This window comes from Triturus cristatus, chromosome 9, assembly GCF_964204655.1.
Source record: "Triturus cristatus chromosome 9, aTriCri1.1, whole genome shotgun sequence".
NCBI lineage: Eukaryota > Metazoa > Chordata > Amphibia > Caudata > Salamandridae > Triturus > Triturus cristatus.
In genome coordinates, this window is record NC_140592.1 from 943,819,503 (window position 1) to 943,843,720 (window position 24,218).

A 24,218-nucleotide genomic window follows, 5' to 3' on the forward strand; every position below is an offset into this window, starting at 1 on the left:
CGCGTGGAGGTTGAGTCTGCGGCCTGTGGCTAGGCAGACGTGAGGGGGCGCCCCTTCCTTGGCCACAAAGTGGCAAAAAGCGGAAGTTTGCGGGCACGGGGCCGAGAGGCCCAAGGACCTGGCCGTAGCCCGGGAGTCCTTAAAGCGCACCAGCGCACTATCCGCCTTGTTGCCAAAAAGGCGACTGCCATCGAAGGGCATGTCCATGAGGGTGCTCTGGACATCCCCCGAAAAACTCGTGGACCGCAGCCAGGCGTGGCGGCGGAGCGCCACTGTGGTCGACATCGCCCTTCCCAGCGAGTCCGTAGTGTCTAGTCCACATCTGATAGCGTGCCGCGCTGCATCCCGCCCCTCGGCAACAGCCTGGGCGAGCCGTGTCCGAGCCTCCTCCGGACACAAGGGCAGCACGTCCTCCACCGTATCCCACAGGGAGTGGGAGTAACGATCCAAGAGACAAGCTGTGTTAACAGACCGCAGTCCCAAACTAAGGGAGGAGAACAGTTTCTTACCAAACTGCCCAAGTCTCTTGGATTCCCGATCCGGGGGAGCGGACGGGAAGGAGGTCTGGGAAGTCCAGGCCTGGATAACCAGGCTCTCAGGCGTGGGGTGGAGAGACAGAAAGCTATGGTCGCCCGGTGCAGGGCGGTGGCGCCGGGCTACGTTCCGGTCCACAGGAGGTACTGTGGAGGGCTTGGACCAGGTGCCCTTGAGAACGTCCAGTAGTGCTTCATTAAACTGCAGCAGAGGCTCCGAGGAGCTTGCTGTCGGTTGGAGCACCTCGGTGAGGAGGATAGTCCTCACAGCCACTGCAGGCAGCTCTAGCCCAAGGGCTTCGGCTGCCTTGCGCAGCACCACAGAAAAAGCAGCACCTTCCTCCGAAGCCACGGTCGGAGGAGAGATGAAGCCAGTGTCAGGGGAGGTATCAAGACCACTGGCATCCCCCAACTCATCTGCCCAGTCCTGTGATAACTGGCCCTGCTGGACCAGAGGGTCTTCAGACCCCTCCCAGTCGTCACCGTCATCCGATTCCTGGTATACAGGTGGAATGATCGGAGCCGGGCGGAAGATGAAATTGCCACCCATCGGCGTCGGACGCGGCGCCGGGTGGCGCCGCTCAGACGTCGGGCCTGGGCCCGGACCGGGACTAAACCAGGGAACGGCGTCGTCCGAAGGCGGTGTCGGAGGTGGTACCGGAGTCGGCGCTGGCGGAGGGGTCGTGAGGTCGACCGGCACCGACAGGGGTCCAGGCCTGGATCCCGCGGGGACCTGCGGTGTCGGGACCGGAGTTGGCGCCAGGGCTGGAGCCGCCGGCTCGCTAGGCCCTCCAGTCGAGCCCGAGAGGAAGGCATTGATCTCTGCCGGAGTCGCGTCGGTCCCAGGGACCGGCGGGTATGGGGACGGACACCACTCCTGCGGCTCAGACGGAGCCGCGCGGGTGGCACCACCCGAACCCTCAGCCGAGTCGCGCGACCTGCGAGGGGAGTCCAAAGAGCGATGCCGCCTCTTGGACTTCTCGCTGTACTTTGACTTACCCGAAGACTTCGAACCAGACTAGTGGTGGTGGTGACTGCGGCTCTGCGACCGATCCCTCGACATCCTCCTCGACCGGGACCGTGAATGGCACGGAGCCAACTGCCGGAACTCCAGTAGCTTGCGGGACCGCTCCCACCTAGCCTTCGAAGTCAGGGCCCAGCAGTCGAGGCACGACTCGGAATCGTGGTCGGCCCCAAGGCAGTAGAGGCACCGGCGGTGGTGGTCCGTAACCATAACCAACATCAGTCGGTGACAGGAGTCACAGGGTTTGAAACCAGGCCTCCTACCGGCACCAGAGGAGGTGTGTGGCGATTCCTACATATATGGTGTTGACGCAGTCCAGTCGGCTGGTGATGAGGGCCTGTGTCACAATGTGTCTCGTGTGTAGGGGTTGCCACATGAAGATCTTACGTAGTATGCACAGAGTGAGGAAGCAGGCAGAGGAGATAGCGTTGATCTGTGATTTCATGGTGAGCTTTTTGCCAATGATGAGTCCGAGGTTTCTGCCATGGTTGGATGGAGTGCGTGCGGGTCCTAGGTCGGATGGCCACAAGGAGTCGTTCCACGTGTTGCTGCTGTTGCCAAAGATCAGTACTTGCATCTTGCCTGTGTACAGGTGTAGGCAGTTCTTCATCCAGCCAGCAACACTTGTCATGCATCTGTGGAAGTTGATTCTGGTAATGGTGGGGTCGTCTGTGAGTGAGCAGATAATTTGGGTGTCGCCTGAGTAGGAAATTACGTTGACGATGTTGGCCAGCAGGGTCATATAAACGTTAAAGAGCATGGGGCTGAGGAATGAGTCCTGGGGGACACCGCAGGTGATCTCCTTGAGTTCAGAGGTGAAAGGTGGGAGGTGGATCCTCTGAGTTCTTACGATGAGGAAGGAGGTGATCCATCTGAGCACGTCCTCTTGGATGCAAATGCGGTGGAGTCCTTCGATCAGCGTGTGGTGGGATACAATGTCGAAGCCTGCCGAAAGGTCGAGGAGGATCAGAGCTGCTGTTTCTCCTTAGTCTAGGACTGTTCGGATGTCGTCGTGGCTACGATTGGGCGTTTCTGGTGTTGTGATTGCTGCGGAAACCCGATAGGGAGGCGTCAAGTATCTGGTTCTGCTCCAGATGTGCACGAGTTGCTTGTCGGTAATCTTTTCCAGTACCTTTGGTATGAATCGGAGCAGGGAGATTGGCCAGTAGTTTTTGAGATCGCTGGGGTCGGTAGAGGGTTTTTTGAGTAGTGGTCTGACTTCAACTTGTTTCCAGGTGTCGGGAAATGTTGCAGTGGTGATAGATATGGTGAATAGTGTGAGTTCCTAGCTGATCCTTTGGTTTCTGAGGTTGAAGATGTGGTGTAGGCATGGGTCTGTGGGAGCTCCCGACTGGATGGATTTCATGGTGGTGGTGATGTCCTGGGTGGAGAGGAGATTCCAGGTTATTAAGACCAAGATCTACCGTTATGCAAAACTTAAGTGTAATTCCGTTCAGCGGTTCAGGCTGTAGTCGTGTGTAAAAACTGTAAAATCTTCATAAACATTGCATGGGGGTGGGGGGAGGGGGGGTTTAGGGCCTCCCCTTTTTCTCAGCTCCCGGTGGCAAATCACCACGAAAATTTCAGTCAGCAGCTGTAGTGCTGTAGTGATTGGTGAAGTAGTTTAATGAAGATTCAACAAACGGCGCCAAAGTTATTAACAAAACAAAAAACGCTTGGTCAATGGGAAAAGATGGTCCTATCTATAACTACCTACTGGCTATCATCAGCAATAAATACATAAATAAATATACCCTTTACATCTCTTTACCACTACTTGCCCCTGAACCCTAAAAGCTTGTTACCCTCTTCACACCCATGAACATTAAAAAAAAGCATACCTCTACCCACCTCTGAACCCTAAAAAAACCCTTATCTTCTCCCTTTAAATATACCCATCCCTGACTGTAGTAACATAGTCCACACTGGTAGGATGTAGTTTAAGTAGGTTTATTCAAGTAGATAATGTAGCTTAGATCCTGTAAAGCAGGTAGTTAAAGTCTGTAGAGCAGCCCCACCAGGAGCAGCCTGCGAGCTGCTCAGCCAATCCACCAACTGTCACCACTCCAGTCACTCAAGCATTCCACTAATGGCCCACACACCAACATTCAACACAGAACACTCACACTGGCTGAGCAGCTAGGAACAAGATAATATAGAAGATAATAACACAACATGAAGATACTACATTATCTCCTTCCTATAAAACAGAAGAATAATTAAACCAAACTTAAAAAACTATAAACAACAAAGTACAATAGAAGTCAATGGTCCATATCCCAGGGATGAAAAGTAGGAACCACATCACGAGAGGGAAAAGGACCACACAAGGAGAAAAGAAAAGTGAAAAGGTACATACAACATACCCATCCTCCTCCTTTAATAAAGAAAAGAAAATACTAATACAATGTGTATACTCCCCAAGAGAGAAGAGATGCCATGTAAAAATGTGGAAAAAGGGACTGGGACCCAAATTCCTGCCTCTAAATTAGGGACCAAAACCCCAAAGAAAGTTAGTGAAAACACCCACCACAACAAAAACAAACGTGCAGCACATGGTGGCTTACACACACAAAGAACAAAAACCCTTGCAACAAATGGAACAAAAAATCCATTTTATGTGTAAGATAACCCTCATGTAAGGGTACAGTTACGTACAGTGTGGACATGGGACTAAAACCCATTCCTAGCGTGAAACGTACAGTGAGGACATGGGACTAAAATCCATTCCTAGTGTGAAGGGGAACAAACCCCGTAAGCCAACCCTCATGTAAGGGATAAAGCTGTGACTGCCACCCACTGAAACACTTTGGTCATCCAAATGTAACAAAGCGTAATCAGTGGCATAACGAAACACGAACATTTCTTCCATAAATATGAAAAAACATCTCTAAATATAGTACATCTTACACTATATCCCACACCGGTGAGCGACCTCTCACCCAAGTACTACTAGGCAAGAAACACCCTTGCGTAAGGAAACCAAATGACAAAAATGCCTATGTGTAAAAGCACAAATTGAACATAACGCAGCACATCGCAAATGCAAACAAAAGTTGTGACATTGGACTGAGTCTGTTTTTCAAAACCACCGTCTTGTAAATTACCCCAATCCTCACCTCTAAATAACGTGACCAAAGTATAAGTACAATATACCACCCAGGGAGACCATGCTAGCACTTCAACACTGCACCTGCACAACCAATGAATCTCCGGTGTCCACAGGGTGTCCTCGCCGGCACTTGACAAAGCGCCTACCCCCAGCAACGAGTCTCCGGTGTCCACAGGTCAAAACTGGGAAAACTCAACCGTGCTGTGGCGAGCCGACACCATCCTCTTGAAGTTGACAAGCATACTAGGCACCCACGACTGTACACTGTGTACTGGCAAACACATGTGCATGAACAGCAAAGAAAGTACATGTAGTTACTTGAAGATCGCCAAATTCATAGAACACATCAAGCAACGCAAAGAGACGAACTAGACACCACGACTTCCCCGAAATCCTTCAGGTTATCTTCAAACTTTATTGAGAATGACGTGGTTGGCTCAGGCTCAGGTCCATGTCTGCTGCAGCCAAACACAAAATGGCGGCACGTTGTGAACGTCGTGCAGGATGGTTCACTGCACGTCCTTATTGCAGAGTGTCCCTTTGCAGCTCAGAAGACAGATTAGCAAACAAAGACATCACAGAAGGCAACTGCGGCACTGCACGAGAATAGAGGACAGGTAAGGTGCACGCGCACAGTTCCAATTTTAAATTTCTTGAAAACCTTCCGAACAGTATCACAGCAGCAGCGCAAAAAGGCTTTAAAGGCTTCACTAAGTGTCACCTTACAAACTACTCACGTTGTTTTGAAAACATCAGTGATCCCAACAATAGTGATATTAAGCCAAAACAAAACGGGTGGCATACAGAAAGTCATAGTAGTAGGCACAAGTGCTCTGCAAAATAAAAAACACAATTTATCTCTCAAAAAATAACTGCATCGCCTCTGCACCTGTATATTCCATACAAGTCTACTGGCCATAACGGTAGCACTCTTCTTCCTCTAGTGCGAAAGCCAATTAACCAACGGGGTCAGGAGCTTGAAAATACATTGTGCATGCACACATCCAGATGACAAAGAAGGCTGTCAGTTTTACTGTGATGTAGACAGCACACTTTGTTTACCTGGAATCAAACGCTGCCAATTCCAAATCAAAAGGGACAAACTGATTTGCTGCTGATAATAAATTGCTGCCAAAACTTGTTGTAGGCAAAACACACCATGTCCCAAAGTGCAACTTCAAATGTCTTTAAACATCTCAAAGTGTGCAGCATTCATATTAGAAATGACATCTATAAATTCTAAAATGATGTTACTTACTTTCCTTAAAAGTGAACTACTTGTAAAAGTGTCCAGATGAAACAGAGCACAGCACGCTTGGGCTGGGGCTGTCCGATTTAATGGACACTGGCGTGCTGTTCCATTTTCCTTTGTTTCATCTTTGGTATCTGTCTGGCCTCTTGTGACCCAGACTTGTTGCAAACTTTTCCTTGTGTTGTCTGATGCTTCTCCCCAAAATGTTGGCTATTTGTAGATGTCATCTTGAGCTTCTTTCACTGTAGAGCGTGAGCAAGTCTCCATCTCGTCGCCAAATTAAATGTAGTAACGTAGTCCACGCTGGTAGGATGTAGTGTCAATAGGTTTATTCAAGTAGATAAACATGTAGCTTGGATCCTGTAAAGCACCACTCACGCCAGTCACTCAAGCATTCCACTCATGCCCCACACACCAACATTCCACACAGAACACTCACACTGGCTGAGCAGCTAGGAACAAGATAACATAGACGATAATAACACAACATGAAGATACTACATTAATACCTAAAAAACCCTTGCCTCACTTTACCACTACCCAACCCTGAAAATCCCCCACCTCCTTCAACCTCCACCTGGCGCTGAACCCTAAAAAGCACCCTTATCCTATACCTACCCTAAACCCTAAAACCCCCTGCCACCCTTAACCTTCAACCACCTGAATCTAAAAAACCCTTACCTCCCTTTACCTCTAGCAATCCTGGCACCCTAAATCACCATTACTCCCTTTAACACTACCCACTCTTGAACCCTTAATATCCCATCCCTTAAACTCACAAATATTTTTTATAAAGTGAGAGAAAAATGATTTAAAAAATGATATAATAAAAAAGCAAATACTCACCTGTGTATTAAAGGCCTATGTTGCAAAATGGTTAAAAAGGGCCCACGTTGTACTTACCTGCATTGAAAATGTTCATGGTATATCATCTATTGTGGCAAACATGATGTTGTAAACGTTACATCACCTGTGAGAAACACCACTCTGCTCTTTCACAAAGATCACATCCATACAAAGCAGTTGCTTTCAGTGATAGGGTCTAATATGGCAAAGTTTACTTTGTGAGACCAAAAAACATATTTAGTCAACTTTCTTTTTTACATTGTTGAGTTTCTGGCAGCTCATTAAAAATAAAGTTTTACAAAAACATGACAAGCCAATCATTAACAAAGCCAAAATGTTGGCAGCCAAAGATCAATAAATCTGTGTGACTTATCATTAGTGAGGCAAAGGGGATGGTAACCAAAACACATTCTTTTTAGTTATTTACATAGTTTTGAATTATGGAGCGGGTTGGGTGAGCCTCCGGGTGCTGCATAATATGCTGGAAACGGCTAATGAATAGAAACAAGCTTCAAGGAAGAGGGGAAACAGGTCAATCTTCCCTGTGTATTAAATAATACAATACAATCTAAAATAATAACAATTACCTAAACTGTCAATCGTTCATTAAGTGCAAACCACAAAGTAAAGACTGACTCTAATATGTGATATTACTACCCAACATTATGGCCCACATATTACCAACAACAGGGGAATACCATGCTAATACAAAACTGCCTGCATTTCAACTAGACACATTTTCTTCACCTACAGATTTCTGAAGAAGCAGTTAACTGAGCAATTTTAGTCATGGGTTAATGTCTTGTATTATTTTGGTATATTTGTACAGCCATGGTTAAGATGGGTCAGCTCCAAAAGCACAATCTGCTTGATAATGATAGGATATTGGTACTGGATTAATGACAAAGAAGACATTCTAGCAAAGAAGGTGGAAGCTTTAGCATAAATCGTAGAAGTCAGTGCTAGTCCATCTGCTGTCAGCCGCGACTATGACACTAATATGGATGGAATGTCATTACAGTGACAATACCCGGCACTTTATAGGCACTTCTTCTACCTGCAATCATTGTTCAGTGCAAGTACTACAAGTGACTGTGTGCCTTAACCAAGAATATTATTTGTGAGAATTATAGTTGCATGACTTTAATCAGATTTTACCCACCCAGCTTGAATCAACACTTACCACTGTTATCAAAAACATACCCCCGCTTGATACCAGTAGGATTGTAACATAAAATTCTATTCATACCTTAACTAATTGTGGTCTATGTCACCACGGCTGCTGCAGAATTCATAAAATAAGCTTGCACAATCTCTTCATTCAAATGAACAGTATTCCATCTGAGCCTGCCAACCTCTTGTAAAAAATGCTTATACTGTTGCTTGAGACCAGCAGAGATGAAGGCACAACACTTACTTTGGAAGCTATAATTTTGACTATCTAAAGGGCATGCTCATTGGTTTACCTAATCTTCCCCAATGGCTCCTTGATAGATTCAGCGGTTAAAAAAGAAAGACTCAAACTTCAAGTAGAAATGTTCCTTTCGACAACCAATCTTGCAAAATACTTAAAGCTAATCAACAGTAGAATAGAGTGCTACATACAAGAATTTAAACACCGTTGTTAGCATGGTTCATGAAACAATAAATTAATCTTCCACTGAAAAAGACTTAAAGGTCTGCCAAAAGAGCAAATAGAAATTTAATTAATAGTAGTGGAAAGTTCTCGCCCCCATGATATCGAACAATCTTCTGAATAATGTAGATCAGTATGAGTTAAAGAATCTTGGCCACAGTTTGAGATGCAATTGTTCCAGTGCTTTACATATGCTGCCAGTGATCGAGAAACAAAAATTTGTGACCTTGCGCTTGAGCTATCTGGATATGAGTCACGGATCTTAGTTACATTTTATAGAAGAAGCACCAGACAAAAAGCATACTGAAGACCATCTATATTTTCGTGGTGGCTCAGAATGTCTCTCAAGGTATTTGTGCAAAAAATAATTCTGGGAAAGAATAGGGGACAGTTGATGCTGTGTGCTTAACACACATCTACTTCTGAAAGGCTCACAGATTGAAGGCAACTCAACATCCAGATCGGAGGCATCTAATTTTCTACCTTCATATAAAAAAATCAAGACCAATTACATGTTACAGTAACAAGTGAGCTACCACTCCCACTAAGGCTAAATTCATTGCGTATCTAAGAGAGAGAGGGATTTCAATGGTCAGTAATGCTCTAAGTAGAAAGGCTATTTTGTTTTTAGAACATTCCCACAACACAGGATAGAATGCTCTAAATTCAAATGAGAGAAACAGAAAGACAAACAAGGCAATGTAGCAGAAAGCCTACAAGAGCCAATATTCACCATCTGTCATTCCAATGGAATCAATGAATGTCCGAACAATCCAATGTTACAATATGGAATGCACTTGACGCAGATACTTTGGTTGATCTTTTACCTCTGTGTGGCTCTATACATAAAGCCTCTTGTTTAAAGATAGGGTCACTTTACCATCTCATCCTAAAGCATACTCTTATCTTATTCTGCATAAATCAAGTGGTTTGGCTCTTTTCTCTTTGGCTTTGACTATTTACCTTTTTGCTATTTTAGATATTTAAGTAGCATGGGTTTTTAAATTAAACATCTCAATGTATTTAATTTCTTTTAGTAAATGGCAAGCGTTATAATGACCTGTTTGAAACAACAATTGAGATACGATTACATGACGAATTAGTCTTAACATTGTATTTGTATTAGTGTTATTAACACAGAGGTGAACTGTTTATGTGATAGATAATTTGTAAAGTGATATACAAACGGCACTTTAGTGTTTATGTATTGAAAATAATTAAAATATTTGTTATTTCGGAGGCTGATTAGAAATCAAGGTCGATTTTGATGGATTTAGGTTTGGAAGTCAATTGTGATAGTGGTCAGATTTGCTCATTACCATTATTTAAGGGATATCATAATATTCGTCGTCATCATCCTGCTGGTAATTGACATACGCAACACAAAAGGGACCTTCATCTTTGGAATCACCCTCATCCAAGAGGTGGATAGGTAGCAAAAGTGACATCTTACTGGGTGATGTATGCTCTGGTGTGAGATGTTTAGATTTCTCTTGGTTTTGTAGTTTTTCTTTAGATTCATCTTTTGAAGAGGCTGTCATTGAGGTCGTTGACGGATGTTTCAGTGATGACACCGTTGAGGCCGTTTAGTCATCAATGGGACTGTTATCGTCATTGAGGAGGCCGGAAATATCATTAGCGTCAACAGTATCGGAGCTTGAGTCGTCGACAAGGAGGTCGTCATCAAGGAGGACATGGCTGTAGACAATGTGGTTACCCTTGTGGTAGTCAACGTAGTAGACACTGCAGTGGTTGTCTTAGACGACAACCTCTACGTCGAAGGTGAAAAACTCATCGATCTCTCTGTTGACGGAGCCGACAACCGTTTTTTTAATTTGTGGAGAATGTGAGGCGGAGGAGTAGAAGGTTCAGAACCTGATGTTTTTTTGGTCTCTTTGAAGAGAAAGTTGATTCTTTCTGCCCTTTTAGCTGTCCTGAGGAAACCTTCTCCTCCTGTGCTGACAAAGTTGGACTACGCTCTCTGTGAGACCTATGAGGGGTCTTTTTAGAGGATTCCTTATGTAGTTCCTGAGAGAAATGAGAATCTGAAATGTCAATCTTTCTTTTCTTAAAGTTGCTTGAGGAAGATGAAGAATCCTCACTATCATCATCATCTAAAACCAGCTTCTTTCTAGTTATAAGTTTCCGGAGGCATAAAACCAGTCTTTTAAGGTTTTTTGAAGAAAAGGTATGACATACTTTGCCGTCCTTGTGACATGGCTATAGGAAGTAAATACAATCTTGATGAGGGTCATCAGAATAAAGCCTCTTTTTACTACAAGTGCCACGGGTTCGGAACAGACCTTTCTTTGCTTATTCTGACATTTCAAGAGTCAGATTTGGAGAAAGAGAACAGATATATTGGAAAAAATATATATATTCTCACAACCTTCAGAAATTACTCTACTGCCTGTAATCCCTGCTGATGGGCTATTGACCTATACAGACTTGTGATGTCCTGAGTAATAAACAAGAACATTTCGATGTTTTGTATGGTTCTCAAAGTTTGTAGTGTCTTTGATATAAGAGCTTAGACTCTTCACAAATGGAAAAAGAAACCAGCCTTTTGGCCTCAATAGCGATGAAGAACTATGGACCCATATAGGTTGAATACAAGATCCTAGGAATTATCAAATATAATGAATTGACTATCTATTGTGGTAAGGATATCCTACGTCTTCCAAAGCAGGCACCATCAATAGATCATTTAGCACATAGTCACCCTCGAGGGTATACACAGGTAGCATTATGGAAATGAGAATAGGCCCTTAAGCATCACATAAGAGAGTAGCTAAGCCATCCCCTCCGAGAACGAAAATAATTTGCACTTTTTTTATTTATAATTTTTTTATTTTTGTTTAGATTTTACATTATTTGTATTATATAGGATAATTCACAATTGGGTTAATTAGAGTACAAAGTCACTTTATTGGATATTTGCAAGCATAGCCACGTGCAAGAGACTTATGAATAGATCAAAATATAAAGTGTTACATGTACTTGCACAGGAATCCATCAAAATGAGTCCGATGCAACATAACATCTTAGATTAGCACTATGTCACTTTAAGATAGCCCATTCAGGGTATAATCAAGGAGCAATATAGGGTTAGCATAAAATAGTTATCATGATACTGACTCCTCTTTTATGAATATATTTACTGCCCTTCTCATTTGAGAGGATTACAAGGTCTTCCATGAAAAATGTTTTAATAGATTGGAGTTGTAACATACTATATAAAGACATAACACCTTATCATTGATTGAAGGTTTGCGGAGCAATGTATATCTGCCCATACAGGGCTAAATCAACAACATTGTGATTACATAATTACATTTTTAAACATATATGTTTTTCTCTTATTATACAGGATTTCTAGAAAATGAATTGTAGTAGTATCACTCCATGATTTTATAACCTTAGTCAATAGGAAACAAGAAAGGTATTCCTTCAGACAAGAATCTATTTGTCAAAATGGCTGCGCCAGTAGCACACTTAGGAGACTAAATAACAACAAAACTACTTTGCTTTTGGCCATTATAACCACGCCACCGAAGAGGGATTGTTTTGAATAAATGGGTGCTCGACAGCGAAGACTATGAAATTGACAAAGGCTAATAAGGTGGAAAAGTGTATGTCAGTTTTCTGGTGGCTTTTGAATAAATTATTTTGGAAAAAGACTCCCAAGTGCGCAATGCTTCCTTTCAGAGGTTGTGAGAATTGAGCGCGGAATTGCCTCCGCAGCACCCGTCACGCTAGAGAGCGGCGCCCATTTGGCGACTATGGGAATGAATATATATATCTATTATAGATATACATAGATATATGTACAGATATAGCGATAAAAATACACTGGAATAGGTAGAACTGAGCAGAGCTGGTGGAGACTCTCTTACACAACATGTGGTAGAAATTCTGAAGGACTGGAGCTTCTCACAAGAGTGTGCCAAAGTTTGGTGCAACCTGATTGATTGGAACTTAACTTTAGTCTCTTTTAAAAAAATGTCTAGGATATGTTACTAAACTGAATGGCCTAGGGCCTTTCTAGTCTATACCTAGCATTAAGCTACTTTTGTAAGGTACCATGGGACTCCCAGCTCGATGAAGGGGAATGATTCAAGCATGTAAATCTATGAAAGATCCAATACAGGAGTAAACAATATAATTTATTGACTGCAACATTGAACAAAATGTTATAGCGGTCATTACAGGATTCGGTCCCAGAGTGCTCAATTTCAAGAAAAAAGGCCAAAAGGGTTAGAGTGAGCCTATTCTTTTCCTCTGGCATATGTCGAGGGGGGCATAGGGACACCCAGTAAATAAAACAAAAAAACAAATGCGCATCACATGACTCAGAAGCACCCACACATGGTACTACAGTATTTAAAATCATAACCAAACATGGTGGGAGCATGGGTGTGGGCCACTCGGAGGGGTTGAACTCTGCGGACACCGGAATTGCACATGGCAGAATGCTGTGCCCAATGATGGCTAGAAGCTCTGAGGGGTTGGGATTAGTGTCTGACCATAGGCCAGGCGCAACAGACAAAGGTCATGCATTTGAGTGGTTGCCTCGCCTGGGGGACGTGCGCTGGACTTGGCCGCATACTAGGCCCTGCAACTTACCCCTTCTGGTCACGGCGAAAGGCCATGAAACTTGCCTTTAAAAAAATTATTGAAAATTCACTTTTCACCTACCTCATCCATGCTTGTGATACCCTGCAATGAAGCCAACAGAATCACTATCTTTAGTAATATGGGTGTTCATTGATTGAGCACAATGGACCTATCAGTTAACCGTATATCTCAATCAGACTATAGTTTTACAATCGCTTGGAAAAATAGTAAGTAAGAGAGCATCCTACATGGTTGATTACATTTCTGGAATACTGTCAACAACAGGAGACATTTTCAGAAAATCCTGTGAACATATGACCTTCAGTAAACAAATAATCTGAATGAATTAGTACCCACAAAATTGTAGAACAGATGAAAGATGTAATGTATAATCACATTTAATTGCTTAAGTGTTCCAAAGGAAAAGTGGATGCGTATTAATGCACAGGAAGAAATGCCACTCCATAAAGGTCAAAATGATATTGCAATGCTCTTTTTAGTGGATCGCCACAAGCAGGTACACTGTGCAATATCGCTGAAAAAGGAAATTCAGATATTGGCTGTGTTACTCACTCCTACATGAGCCTATCCTGAAGTTTAGTGTGGAAAGAACAAGGGTAAGGTGGAATGACCAAAGTATGGAAGACCAGGTCACAGTCTCTCAGAAGGGCATGAAATGCAGAAAGAGTAGAAACAAGAAGGACCCTTTGATGCATTCACCTGTTACAACTTCATTATCTTGTCTATCATTCCCATTCCTAATGCAACATGTACAACAGCAAGAGACTCTGACTAGAGAGTCTTTGAAAAGAAGATCAAAGCTAGAACAACATTAAACAAAATGTTTCTCCTCTAGTTTTTACCATGCAGGTTCACACCTCTAACTATATGATATAACTCATGGAATATAAAAAATAATACAACTTGCATATTGTGTAGTTATACAGATTATTACTTACATAAAGTTCTCTGGATATTCACTCAGAGCCATGTCAATAATGTTCAGAGCATCATGGTAGTGCTTCTGTGCAGAGAGTAAGAGGGCAAGTAGATGCAAAGAGTTTGAATCATCACCTTGTAGCTGTAGAGCCTGACGCACATAGCCCAACGCTTCTGGAATCTGTTTGGATTTAAATGGGATGCATCAAATAAGCAGAAACTAATAAATGCAGTTTAAGGAGCAACAAACATAAAATGGAGCACATTAAGCTTAAAGAACTCTACAATCAGTCAACCCTAAGATAAAATAAATAATCTCTGAACAAATTCTGTTAGGTCATGTATCATTAATGAATGTTTTGAGTAACTTGCTGATTTCATAAATTGAAAACATTTCAATGCCTCAAAACCTTTCTTATGTTCTTGAATTATGTACAAACGTTTAACATTCATAGTTACAAATGGACAGTACTCCTTCCATGGAATCTCATTCAATTGTCTTAACAGATCCTTTGTATCCCTAACGTACAATGATAAAGTTGCCACCATAAGTGAAAAATATATAGTTCTATATACATTTGATATATGTTCTGTATTTGACAGAATCCTGTATATGATCAGCCGCTCTGTTGGTATCCTCCTAACCTTATGGATTTGAGGCAAAAAGAACATGCTAGAGGTGATGTGTCATCACATTTAAATAACCAAACTCCTCAACAATTAGTATTCCCTCACCATAATAAGCTTACAGCTTGTGTGCTGTTATTTCCAGGAAAACTTCACCTCCCTTGTTCAACTATCTAATAGCGAGTAGAATCACTAAGTTGTCTTCTAGCCTCTTTCTCATACTATACAGTTCATCATCACAATATTACCCCCTTTGTCAGCTTGTTGAATTAGAACAAATGTATCAGATTTTAATGCAGCAAATTGTAGCTCTGATGTCTTAATTCATTTTAAGATTTTCTAATCAAAAGAACAATTTATCAGTAGTGTTTCATCGTACCATTGTATCAGTAGAAGAAAATTCAATTTCCTGCAGTTAGGCTGAAGGCTGAAGACATTTTGTACACTTCCACGTCTGACCACATGGTTATTTTCTTTGGTGGGACAATTGAGAGAGTATGAAAAGGACTTCAACTTCAAAATGGCCCTGCAACGCTATATGAATGAAGTAACGATTGTTGGCCGCCATTACATTAGACATTGTTAAAAAAAAACTTTGAGAACTGAAAACATGTACCTCTACTTATTTTCATTACACAGAAATAGCATTTATGCCAGAATTTGGTTTTTAAACTTTAGATAAATGTCTTGGAGGAGAATGTAGGATTTCTTAAATAAGGATACTAACTACATGCAAGTGTAAGACTCCGTTCAGATGACTTTGAGGTAGGAGAAATCAATTCATTGAAATGTATTAGTGCTCTAAGATACAGAGCACAGAGGATTCTGCACAAATACAGAACTATGCGCAGAAATATGGGACCTTGGTGTATAGGAACTGAGTGTTCCTACCACCTTAGTACCCACGAGCCCAGGACTGACTTACTATAGTGTCTCACTTGCTCTCCTTCTCACTCCCAGAGAAACAAATGATTAGACATCCCAGAACACAACACTCCCAGATCTCTCAGGAATCACGGTAAAAAGACACACCCTTTCGCTCACACTCTTGTACTTGTCCACAATAAGATCAGACAGAAACACAAAACAGTTTAAAATATTTATTTTATCTAACGTGCCCTAACATGCAGTATGTGTGCCACAACAAGCAGGAAAATGCATAGTACAAATACAGTCAACATAGCAGCTAGTCCATATATCATGAAGGGAGATGTCATCATAAAAAGACAATGGAGAAGAGATTATAGTGCCTAACCTCCCTCCCATTGCTAAGAAGTATTATTATATAATAGATTTCTGGGCTTTGTCAGCAGACCCCATACCTTAGCCTATATATGATAGATCTACATAATAGGTGCTGTCTCGCTCTTCTCCCTGGAAAGGTCCCTCTCCAAGAGTGTGCTACCTATTCGTGTATCCCACTAAAAACCAAAGTACATTGTCCAAACAACAGCTGCAAATGTTTTAGAACAGTTCGAGCATCAGCACTGCGTTGCGGCCAAACCCAAAGGATTCTAGTGCACGAATCCAAAGCAACCAAGATGTGTTTAAAAGCAGCATCTGACGTCAAAGGACCGCAGTGATCAAGATAGATACAACCAAAAGGTTGATTTGAAATGTAAAGTTGAGTGTGGGGTGGACTTGCAATAGTAGAAGGCTTAATTTGTTGACAAATATCACAAGAAAGAACATATTTCCGTGCCTGTTGATATAAACCATGCCACCAGAAACCTTGCTGTAAAGCGAAATTGTCGGAGTTACTCCGGCATGGGCAGATGCCATACCTTCATGAGCTGCAATGATCAAAGAAAGTCTGCGGACCTCGTTGGGAAACAGACGATCTCCAACGGACGGAATAGCTGCAACTGGGAATTGATCGGAAGACAAGTGATATGTATAACGTCATGGGAAACCTTGGGGGAACTCCGACCCCTCCTTTGTTGCATCGATAGCGCCAGAATATCATCATCAATTTTAGTCAAAGACCTAGTGCTGCTACTGAACATTTATCTATCGCAGATTTGGCTGCCTCATCAGCCATCGAATTACCAACAGCTCCCACACATTGATGGCCCAAAGTATGGATAACATGTGTGAGTGGCAAACGTTCCTTAAGAGCGGGCACTCGAACCCAAAGAGTTTTATGCTTTATTGAACTGCCTTTAGAGCCACGGAAATCATTTTGTGTCCAGAAAAACAAGTTGTCATTGAAGGATTGCACGCAGTAAAACAAATCTCACACTACAAGTGTTGGAACTTCAGTATCAGCTAATTCAAGAGCCAAAACCAAGGCATGTAGCTCCGCCAATTGACCAGTGCACTAAGGAGGATTTAAAATCCCCGTCCACAATCGAACCTGCCACAATTGCACAGGCTGCAGAATAAGCATGTTTAAAACGAATGGCTGGCTGCGCAGACCCATTAGTGTAAATAATGCATTCGTACTGATCAAGAGGAAGTAGTGATAAAGGAGGAGGATGAACAAGTTCATATTGTAAAAAATCCTGTGTTTGCAAAGTAAGGTCAAAGACAAAGTTGACATCAGCCGACATATCCAGCGAGGATGCAAGGCTTTAGAATTCTGGACACTAGCCTTTGTAACTGCTTCTAAAGCAGGAACTGGCAAGATCATGGCAATGCGTTTACCTTGAGCCAGAAAGCGTTCTTTAAGAATCGCAATCTGGACTGCTGTCAAAAACATTTCTGTAGAAGAGCAACGCAGTTCAGCCGAAGTATATAAATGCGATTTATAAGCAATGGGGACCATGTCCCCTTTATTGAAAGTCAAGTAAGTAAAGCCTAATGCCCCTGGTACAATCCTTATGACCAAATTTGTAGAATTGTCTCGTGTTAACAAGAAGTTGGTCGCAAGTAGGTCAGACTGCAGAGACCGAAGAATTATAGTATGTTCCGGGAGTCAACTGGAAGACGAAAATGAAAGTTGTATCAATGAGTAAAGAGGTTTAATACCCTGGGCATAATCAGGAATGTATGTCCTTCCCAAATTCAAAAAACCTCACAAAGATTGAAATTTTTTAAGCGTAGATGGATGTTGCAATAGTGCACATTTCTCCAGAAACTTGGGGCCAGCCCCCTACCTTCATTGTTGAGTTCGTAACCAAGAAAAATAACGGCAAAGAAGGCGATGTGAGACTTAGCAAAATTAAATTTGTAACCAAAGTTTGCAAAATGTGTGATATTGCGTCCACATGCAAGAGATGTGCGCTGTAATTCATCATCCGTCAAGTATATGTCATCGACGTACGAGAAGGCATCAGGGTCGATATCATGCAAAAGGGACACAATGCGTGCCGCAAACACACCAAGGCTGTTCTTATATCCCATAGGCAATCTCGCATATCGGCGCTGGTTGCCCAGCCCACTAAATGCGGTCAAATCACAGCTCTCAGGAGACAAAGAGTGACTGAAAAATCCATTGGAAATATCCAAAGTGGTTTTGTACTTTTTTTGAACACTGTTATTCACTAACGCAGAGCTATGTGTATTCTGACCGCAAAGGTAGGAACATGACTGTTCAAAACGTCTGTAGTCTAAAACCATACGATAGGAACCGTTCGGTTTCAATATCGGAAAAAGAGGATTTTCATCGATGAAACACAGGGTTCACTCACACCCTGGTATTCCAATTCAGTAAAAATGTCACTTTTGGATGCTTTAGCGTCTCGTTTGATGGGTTATTTTGGTTTGGGATGAGGTGTAGAATGCAAAGTAATCACATGAACCAAGGAATCCTCGTCCCAACCTGACTGATTGCGATATAATGCCGGGGCTAAGGATAAAGCCCACTTGGAGGCATAAGCCATTTTTTCGTCATCAGGAACATATTGTGAAAAACTGGGTAGAATAACATCTTCCCCTCTAGAGAAAGCTAGGACAAAAGGGAAGGCCAATCAACTTCTGCCAATAATATATCGTAGGAAGAAGTGAGATCTTCTCAAAATGCTGCTTTAATTGGGCATTTATTATCACCTTCAATTTGAAGGCTTACGTCATAAAGCCTATCCGGAAGGACAACTCAAGTGTCAGCTGTTTCTACTGTAATGAAAGTATAAGTTGCTTTCGCCTCCAGACGCTGGTGGAGTGTCTGCCACACTATGGTAACCTCCGCTGCGCTGTTGAGGAGGGTTACCGCACAACTCTTGTTGAGGAGCAGGGTTCTCACCGTCTGAGGCATACTTTGCTGTCAAAGCGGCAACTTTTTACTTCTGAAATTGTGGTCGATATTGAGCAGGCTCCTCCTGCTTGACTTTTAGGTCAAACTGCTGCTGCGGGCCACGTCTTTTTTGCGCAAACTTGCCTTTTCTGCAATCTTGCTGCCCCCTTCACCAACCTGTTGATCCGACAATTCCTGAAAGGAAAGAGGAGAACAAGGACCAGGGACCTGGAACCTTGAACCTCTCAGGCGTCAGGTGTCGGAGAACCAGCATGTGAACCAGGCTTCTGTTGCTGCTGCTGATTCTTGTTCTAAGCCTTTTTAGGAAAGACTGGACGACCCTCCTTCTCAGGAGGCAGTTTAGACTGTGGCTGAGCAAATGGTCGTACTCCCAAACTATTGCGACCCAAAGATGTATACACATCCGCAATTATAATCAGCAACTGTCGCTGCCGATCCACGTCCGGCACCGTCGCTAGGCGTTGACGTACTCGTAAGCGAACTGCTTCACCTTTAATGTTTGCCAGAATCATATCAGAGGCAATCGGAAACATTTCTCTAACTTCATCCCCAAGTCCAGGGCTGGACAAGCCCCGTGTTCATCTTGTATCTTTTTAAGAACACTCGGTAGAACGCTCATGGAGGGGATGCCAAAGCACAGTGTATACATTGAAGCAAACATCGTCTCCCAGGTGGTGCAGTCACCTAAAGCGGGAACCAAACCTCTCGACAAACTCATTGTAAGGATCCTGTGTTTTTCTACAGGGGCAGTATGTGGAAAGACCGCTTCAAGTTGTTCAAATTTTTGTGCAAGCCAAAATGATACGTCATCACGGTTTTGAGGACGTTTGCCCATCACTGAATTAATCATGATGGGGCTAATAACAAGACCACCACCATGTATTGGTGGCTGGGGAGTGGCTCCAGCTAGAGCTACTTGAATTGCATGTGACACAAATTATATGACACTTCTGTGTATATGAATCAGCGTTGTATGTAACTGACATAGCTCTGCAGGTGTTACATAATAATTTGGATGCTGTGTAAAACCTGCCAAAACAGGCCAAGTGGCCTCATCGACTGATAAGGGGCATAAATGGACTACAGAAACCGGGTGGGGAAGGGCACCATTAAACCAGATGGTATGCTTCCAGGCCGTCAACAGAACATCAAGTAATGAATAAGGGCGATAGGCCTGCGGCACTGCGGCTGTCGTATATTCATGAAACAAATTATCATTCCCATCCACTGCCAAGAATGTAACCCAAGAGTAAAAAACCTCGAAGCGGTAAGCCGCGTCCGCCGCGACAACAAAAATAAAGGATGCCCCCGTAGTGGAGACTCCACGTTGAGTCAAGAATGTTGCAACCGCTGTGCGGTTAGGTGCCACAAAAGCGACTGCCATAATAAAAACGGTAAAGAATATATCTGAAGAACGGTAGCGCAAAATTGGGTTGAGAAAGAAAAACACAACCTTTTAAACCTCAAGCTTGAAAAACCTATAAAACACAAATATAGGAGGCCCAGCCCTCACACCACGGACGTCCCCGGAAACCGGTGAGAGAGTATTATGGACGCTACTCAGGGGTCTCATGAATAAGTATCAGACTAAACGTTGGTGGCGCCATGTTGCAGGGATTCTGCACAAATACAGAACTATGAGCAGGAATATGGGACCTTGGTGTATAGGGACTGAGTCTTCCTACCACCTTAGTACCCCAAAGCACAAGACCGACTAGCTATAGTGTCTCACTTGCTCTCCTACTCACTCACAGAGAAACAAATAACATAACATGTGTATTTGTAAAGCGCACGTTCACCCCGTCGATGTCTCTTGGCACTGAATAACAGATGTTTATTGTTACCCAACTCAATGGTACTCATTGTACAGAACACAACACTCCCAGATCTCTCAGGAATTGCGGTAACAAGACACACCCTTTCACTCACACTCTTGTACTTGTCCACAAAAAGATCTGACAGAGACACAAAACAGTTTAAAATATTGATTTTAACTAACGTGCCCTAACATGCAGTATACATGCCACAACAAGCAGGAAAATGCTTAGTACAAATACAGTCATCATAGCAGCTAGTCCATATATCATGAAGGGAGATGTCATCATAATAAGACAATGGTGAAGAGACTACCTCCCTCCCCTTGCTAAGAATATAATAGAAGATTTGTCAGCAGACCCCACAACTAAGTAGAGTAAAGTGTAGTATAGTTCAGTGTTGTGGGGTGGTATCCAGTAAAATGGAGGAGAGTATTGTACAGTGTAGTGTTGCACACCTAAGTGTTGTAGAGTGATGTGCAGTGGACAGTGATACAGTGTGTAGGAGAGTGTTGTAAAGTGCAGTGACATGTCATAAAGTGGGGTGGTGTGTAGTAGAGAGCAGTGCTAGTGTCATACAGTGTAGTAGAGGGTGAAGATTGGATGGGTATACAGTGGGGACACCATATGATATGCCAGGCCACTCTACTGTACGACATAAAACTCCACTCTATTACAGTTTTCTACACTATAGCCTACACAACTTCACTGAGCTACATTCCACTCTACTCCACTGTAAGATACTTTAGCCCACTCTACGCCACCGCTCGACACTCAACTCGATGCCGGTCCACTGTACGACACCCTACTGTACTCTATGCAACTCCACTCTACAAAACTCTACTACACTTGGTTCCACTATATGAACTTTACTCGATCCTAAACGCATCCACTCTACTACACTGTAAAACACTATACAACACACCACTCTACGACACTCCAATATATGACACTACACTGTACGATACTCTCCGCCACTCTACTGGACGACATTCCACAACACCGAACTGCACCACACTTTACTGTACTGCACTCTAGGCCACAACATTGTACAACACTCTTCACCACTCTATGCCACAGTATTACACTATACTCAACGACACCCCACTCCACGACAGTTGACTCCACAACACTATTACTTTAGAATTTCTAATGCTTTTATAGTTTAAGTTGGGTTTGTATTGAAATAGTAAATTAAGTTTTCATATCAATAACATCTTCTTTAACCTTGTTATTTTCATATGATATATATATATATATATATATATATATATATATATAACAAACAACCCTACTCCACGAAGAAGAGAGCACGCACACGAGGAGTGCTAGGTATCAAAGGCACTTTTATTCCATGAGGTCTCCTCCGACCCGGCAACACAGAACCGCGTATCGGCTGTCACAGCAGCCTTCCTCAGTCTCAATATATATTTCAATTTTGGTTAAACGAATAATAAAAATAAAATAAAAACAAAGATTTGGAATGTGAAATAATTTATCTTCTTATTTGTAAGTGATTTAATAGAAAGACTGTGTAATGGAATATCATATTCTAGAAACCATTTCACCTAAGCTGTTGAATCGAAATGTACAGGATTTCATAGAAACCAATCATAGAATGCTTTTTTTTTTTTACAAAGTTGATTTTGGCATGCTTATATTTTAATGTGTAATGCAATGGTTAGAGGTCCTACTTTCAGAAACATTTTTGTCAGAGGTATTTATTTCAGTACTATGTTTACATTATCAAACAATTACTTCAGATGCTTTTAATTTGTTGACCCCTCACCATCATACATCTTTGACTCCATCACTACCACTACACACTATCCATCCCTGCCCCATTACAACCACTCATCATACTTAAACTACATCTATCCACGACCCCAAAACTCCACTCATCCTGAAAACACTGAACCCTAAAAGCCCTTTCTTACTTTAAACTCCGCCCATCACACAATCCCCAAAAATCTTAACCACACCTGACTATCCTCCACTCACCCCATGACCCCTAAACTCTACCTATGTCTGACCCCTAAAAGTCCTTTCTACCTCTAAACTCCACCCATCACGAACCCTAAAACTCCTCACTACCATTAATTTCCATCTATTCCTGAACCCTAAAAAGCTTTCAATGCCCAAACACCACCCATCCGTGAAACCTCAAAATACCTCACCATTCCTAAACTCCACTGAACCCTAAAAAAACCTGCACCTCATCTAAATAACATCCATTCTTTAAACCTTAAAACCACTTACCACCCTAAACTCCACCCATTTCTGAACCCTAAAACTTTTCCAGACAATAAGCTCCACTCATCTGTGACCCCTAAAAACCCTCAGCAATCCTAAAGCCTAACACTGAATCCTAAAAATATTCACTACCCTTAAACTTCACCCAAATTTAATGGGATCTTCCTTAAAATTAGTTTTACTTTAAATGTTTCTTTCAATTTTTGTTTTATTTGTATTTCCTTAAAATTGTCTTTCCATGATTTGGGTTCCTCCAATGTGGGCTCTCAGTTTTCGTCTTTCAATCAATTCACATAAATCATCTCTTCATTTATCCCTTGAGCGTATTATGCAGTGAATCACCAGAACACCCAGCTCTGACAAAACCTGTCTGGCAAATGTACACAGACAACATGCAAATCTTGAAAGGGCTACAATTGTTTTTAGGTCTGGCCTAGTTACAACTTTATCCATCCTACTAGCCTCATTTCATATACAAAACCACAAATTACAAGTACATACAGAGATGCATGCATAGGGGGGCTTTGGATAAACCCTCTTCAACAACAGTTTTAAATTTCACATTTTGCTTCCTGCCACCACAGCATACACCATTGGTCACTGGGTCATCTCAATTCAGTCACTTGCTGTTTTGTACTGTTAGTGACAGCTTTCATCATCAGTGTAATGGCAAAAATATAATGGGTATATCCAGATGTGGGTCCCATACTCACTCTGCTAAATGACCTAAGCTGCACCCTACTGCAGGACTCAAATCGACAGAAGCCAGTTTAGGGCTGCTTGTGTCTCAGGTAAAAGGGGATCTGGGTGGGCAGTCTGGGCTAGGCAGCTCCCACTGGGGCAGAATCAAGGCTGATTTGAATATGACTGGACCGTGACTGTGTGGCATGGTGGATAAAAAAAACAATGGACTGGATTGAAGCCCAGAGTAATTACCAGAGGCTGAGATCAATTTAAGCATACCACCAACCACTTTTTTTTCCTCTGTGCAATGCACAAAGTCTGACAGGTTTCCCACGTGATTGTCCTGTGCTCTGGTGGTTAAGTGGACTAATTTGTCCATTGTAGGGGCCTGTGATCAACCTCATGGTCACAGGGTCAAACCCCAGCGGGTCCACTCAGCCTTTCATCTTTCTGAGGTCAATAAAATGAGTATCAATCATTCAGGTAACAATAAACATCTACTATTCAGCGCCAAGTTACCCTTCTGGGTGGACGTGCGCTTTACAAATACACGTTATGTTCAACTCACTATGCCATTTGACACAAGCTGCACCCTACTGAAGAGGCCTCTAATAGTCCAAAACCGGTGTAAGGTGTTTTCATGCTCATAAAAGACTGCCCTGGCAAGTTTAGACTGGACTGGTCAT

General features: G+C 42.7%; 1 protein-coding gene across 2 annotated transcripts in view; it reads right to left on the minus strand.

The window, feature by feature from the left end:
* The window catches only part of TTC7B (tetratricopeptide repeat domain 7B), a 1,510,908-nt gene that overhangs the window by 759,572 nt on the left and 727,118 nt on the right, over positions 1–24,218 (minus strand). For both annotated transcript variants that reach the window (XM_085626529.1, XM_085626530.1), the window contains exon 15: positions 13,980–14,140. In XM_085626529.1, coding sequence (XP_085482655.1) covers positions 13,980–14,140 — 161 coding nt within the window. The remainder of the gene's footprint in view (positions 1–13,979; positions 14,141–24,218) is intronic.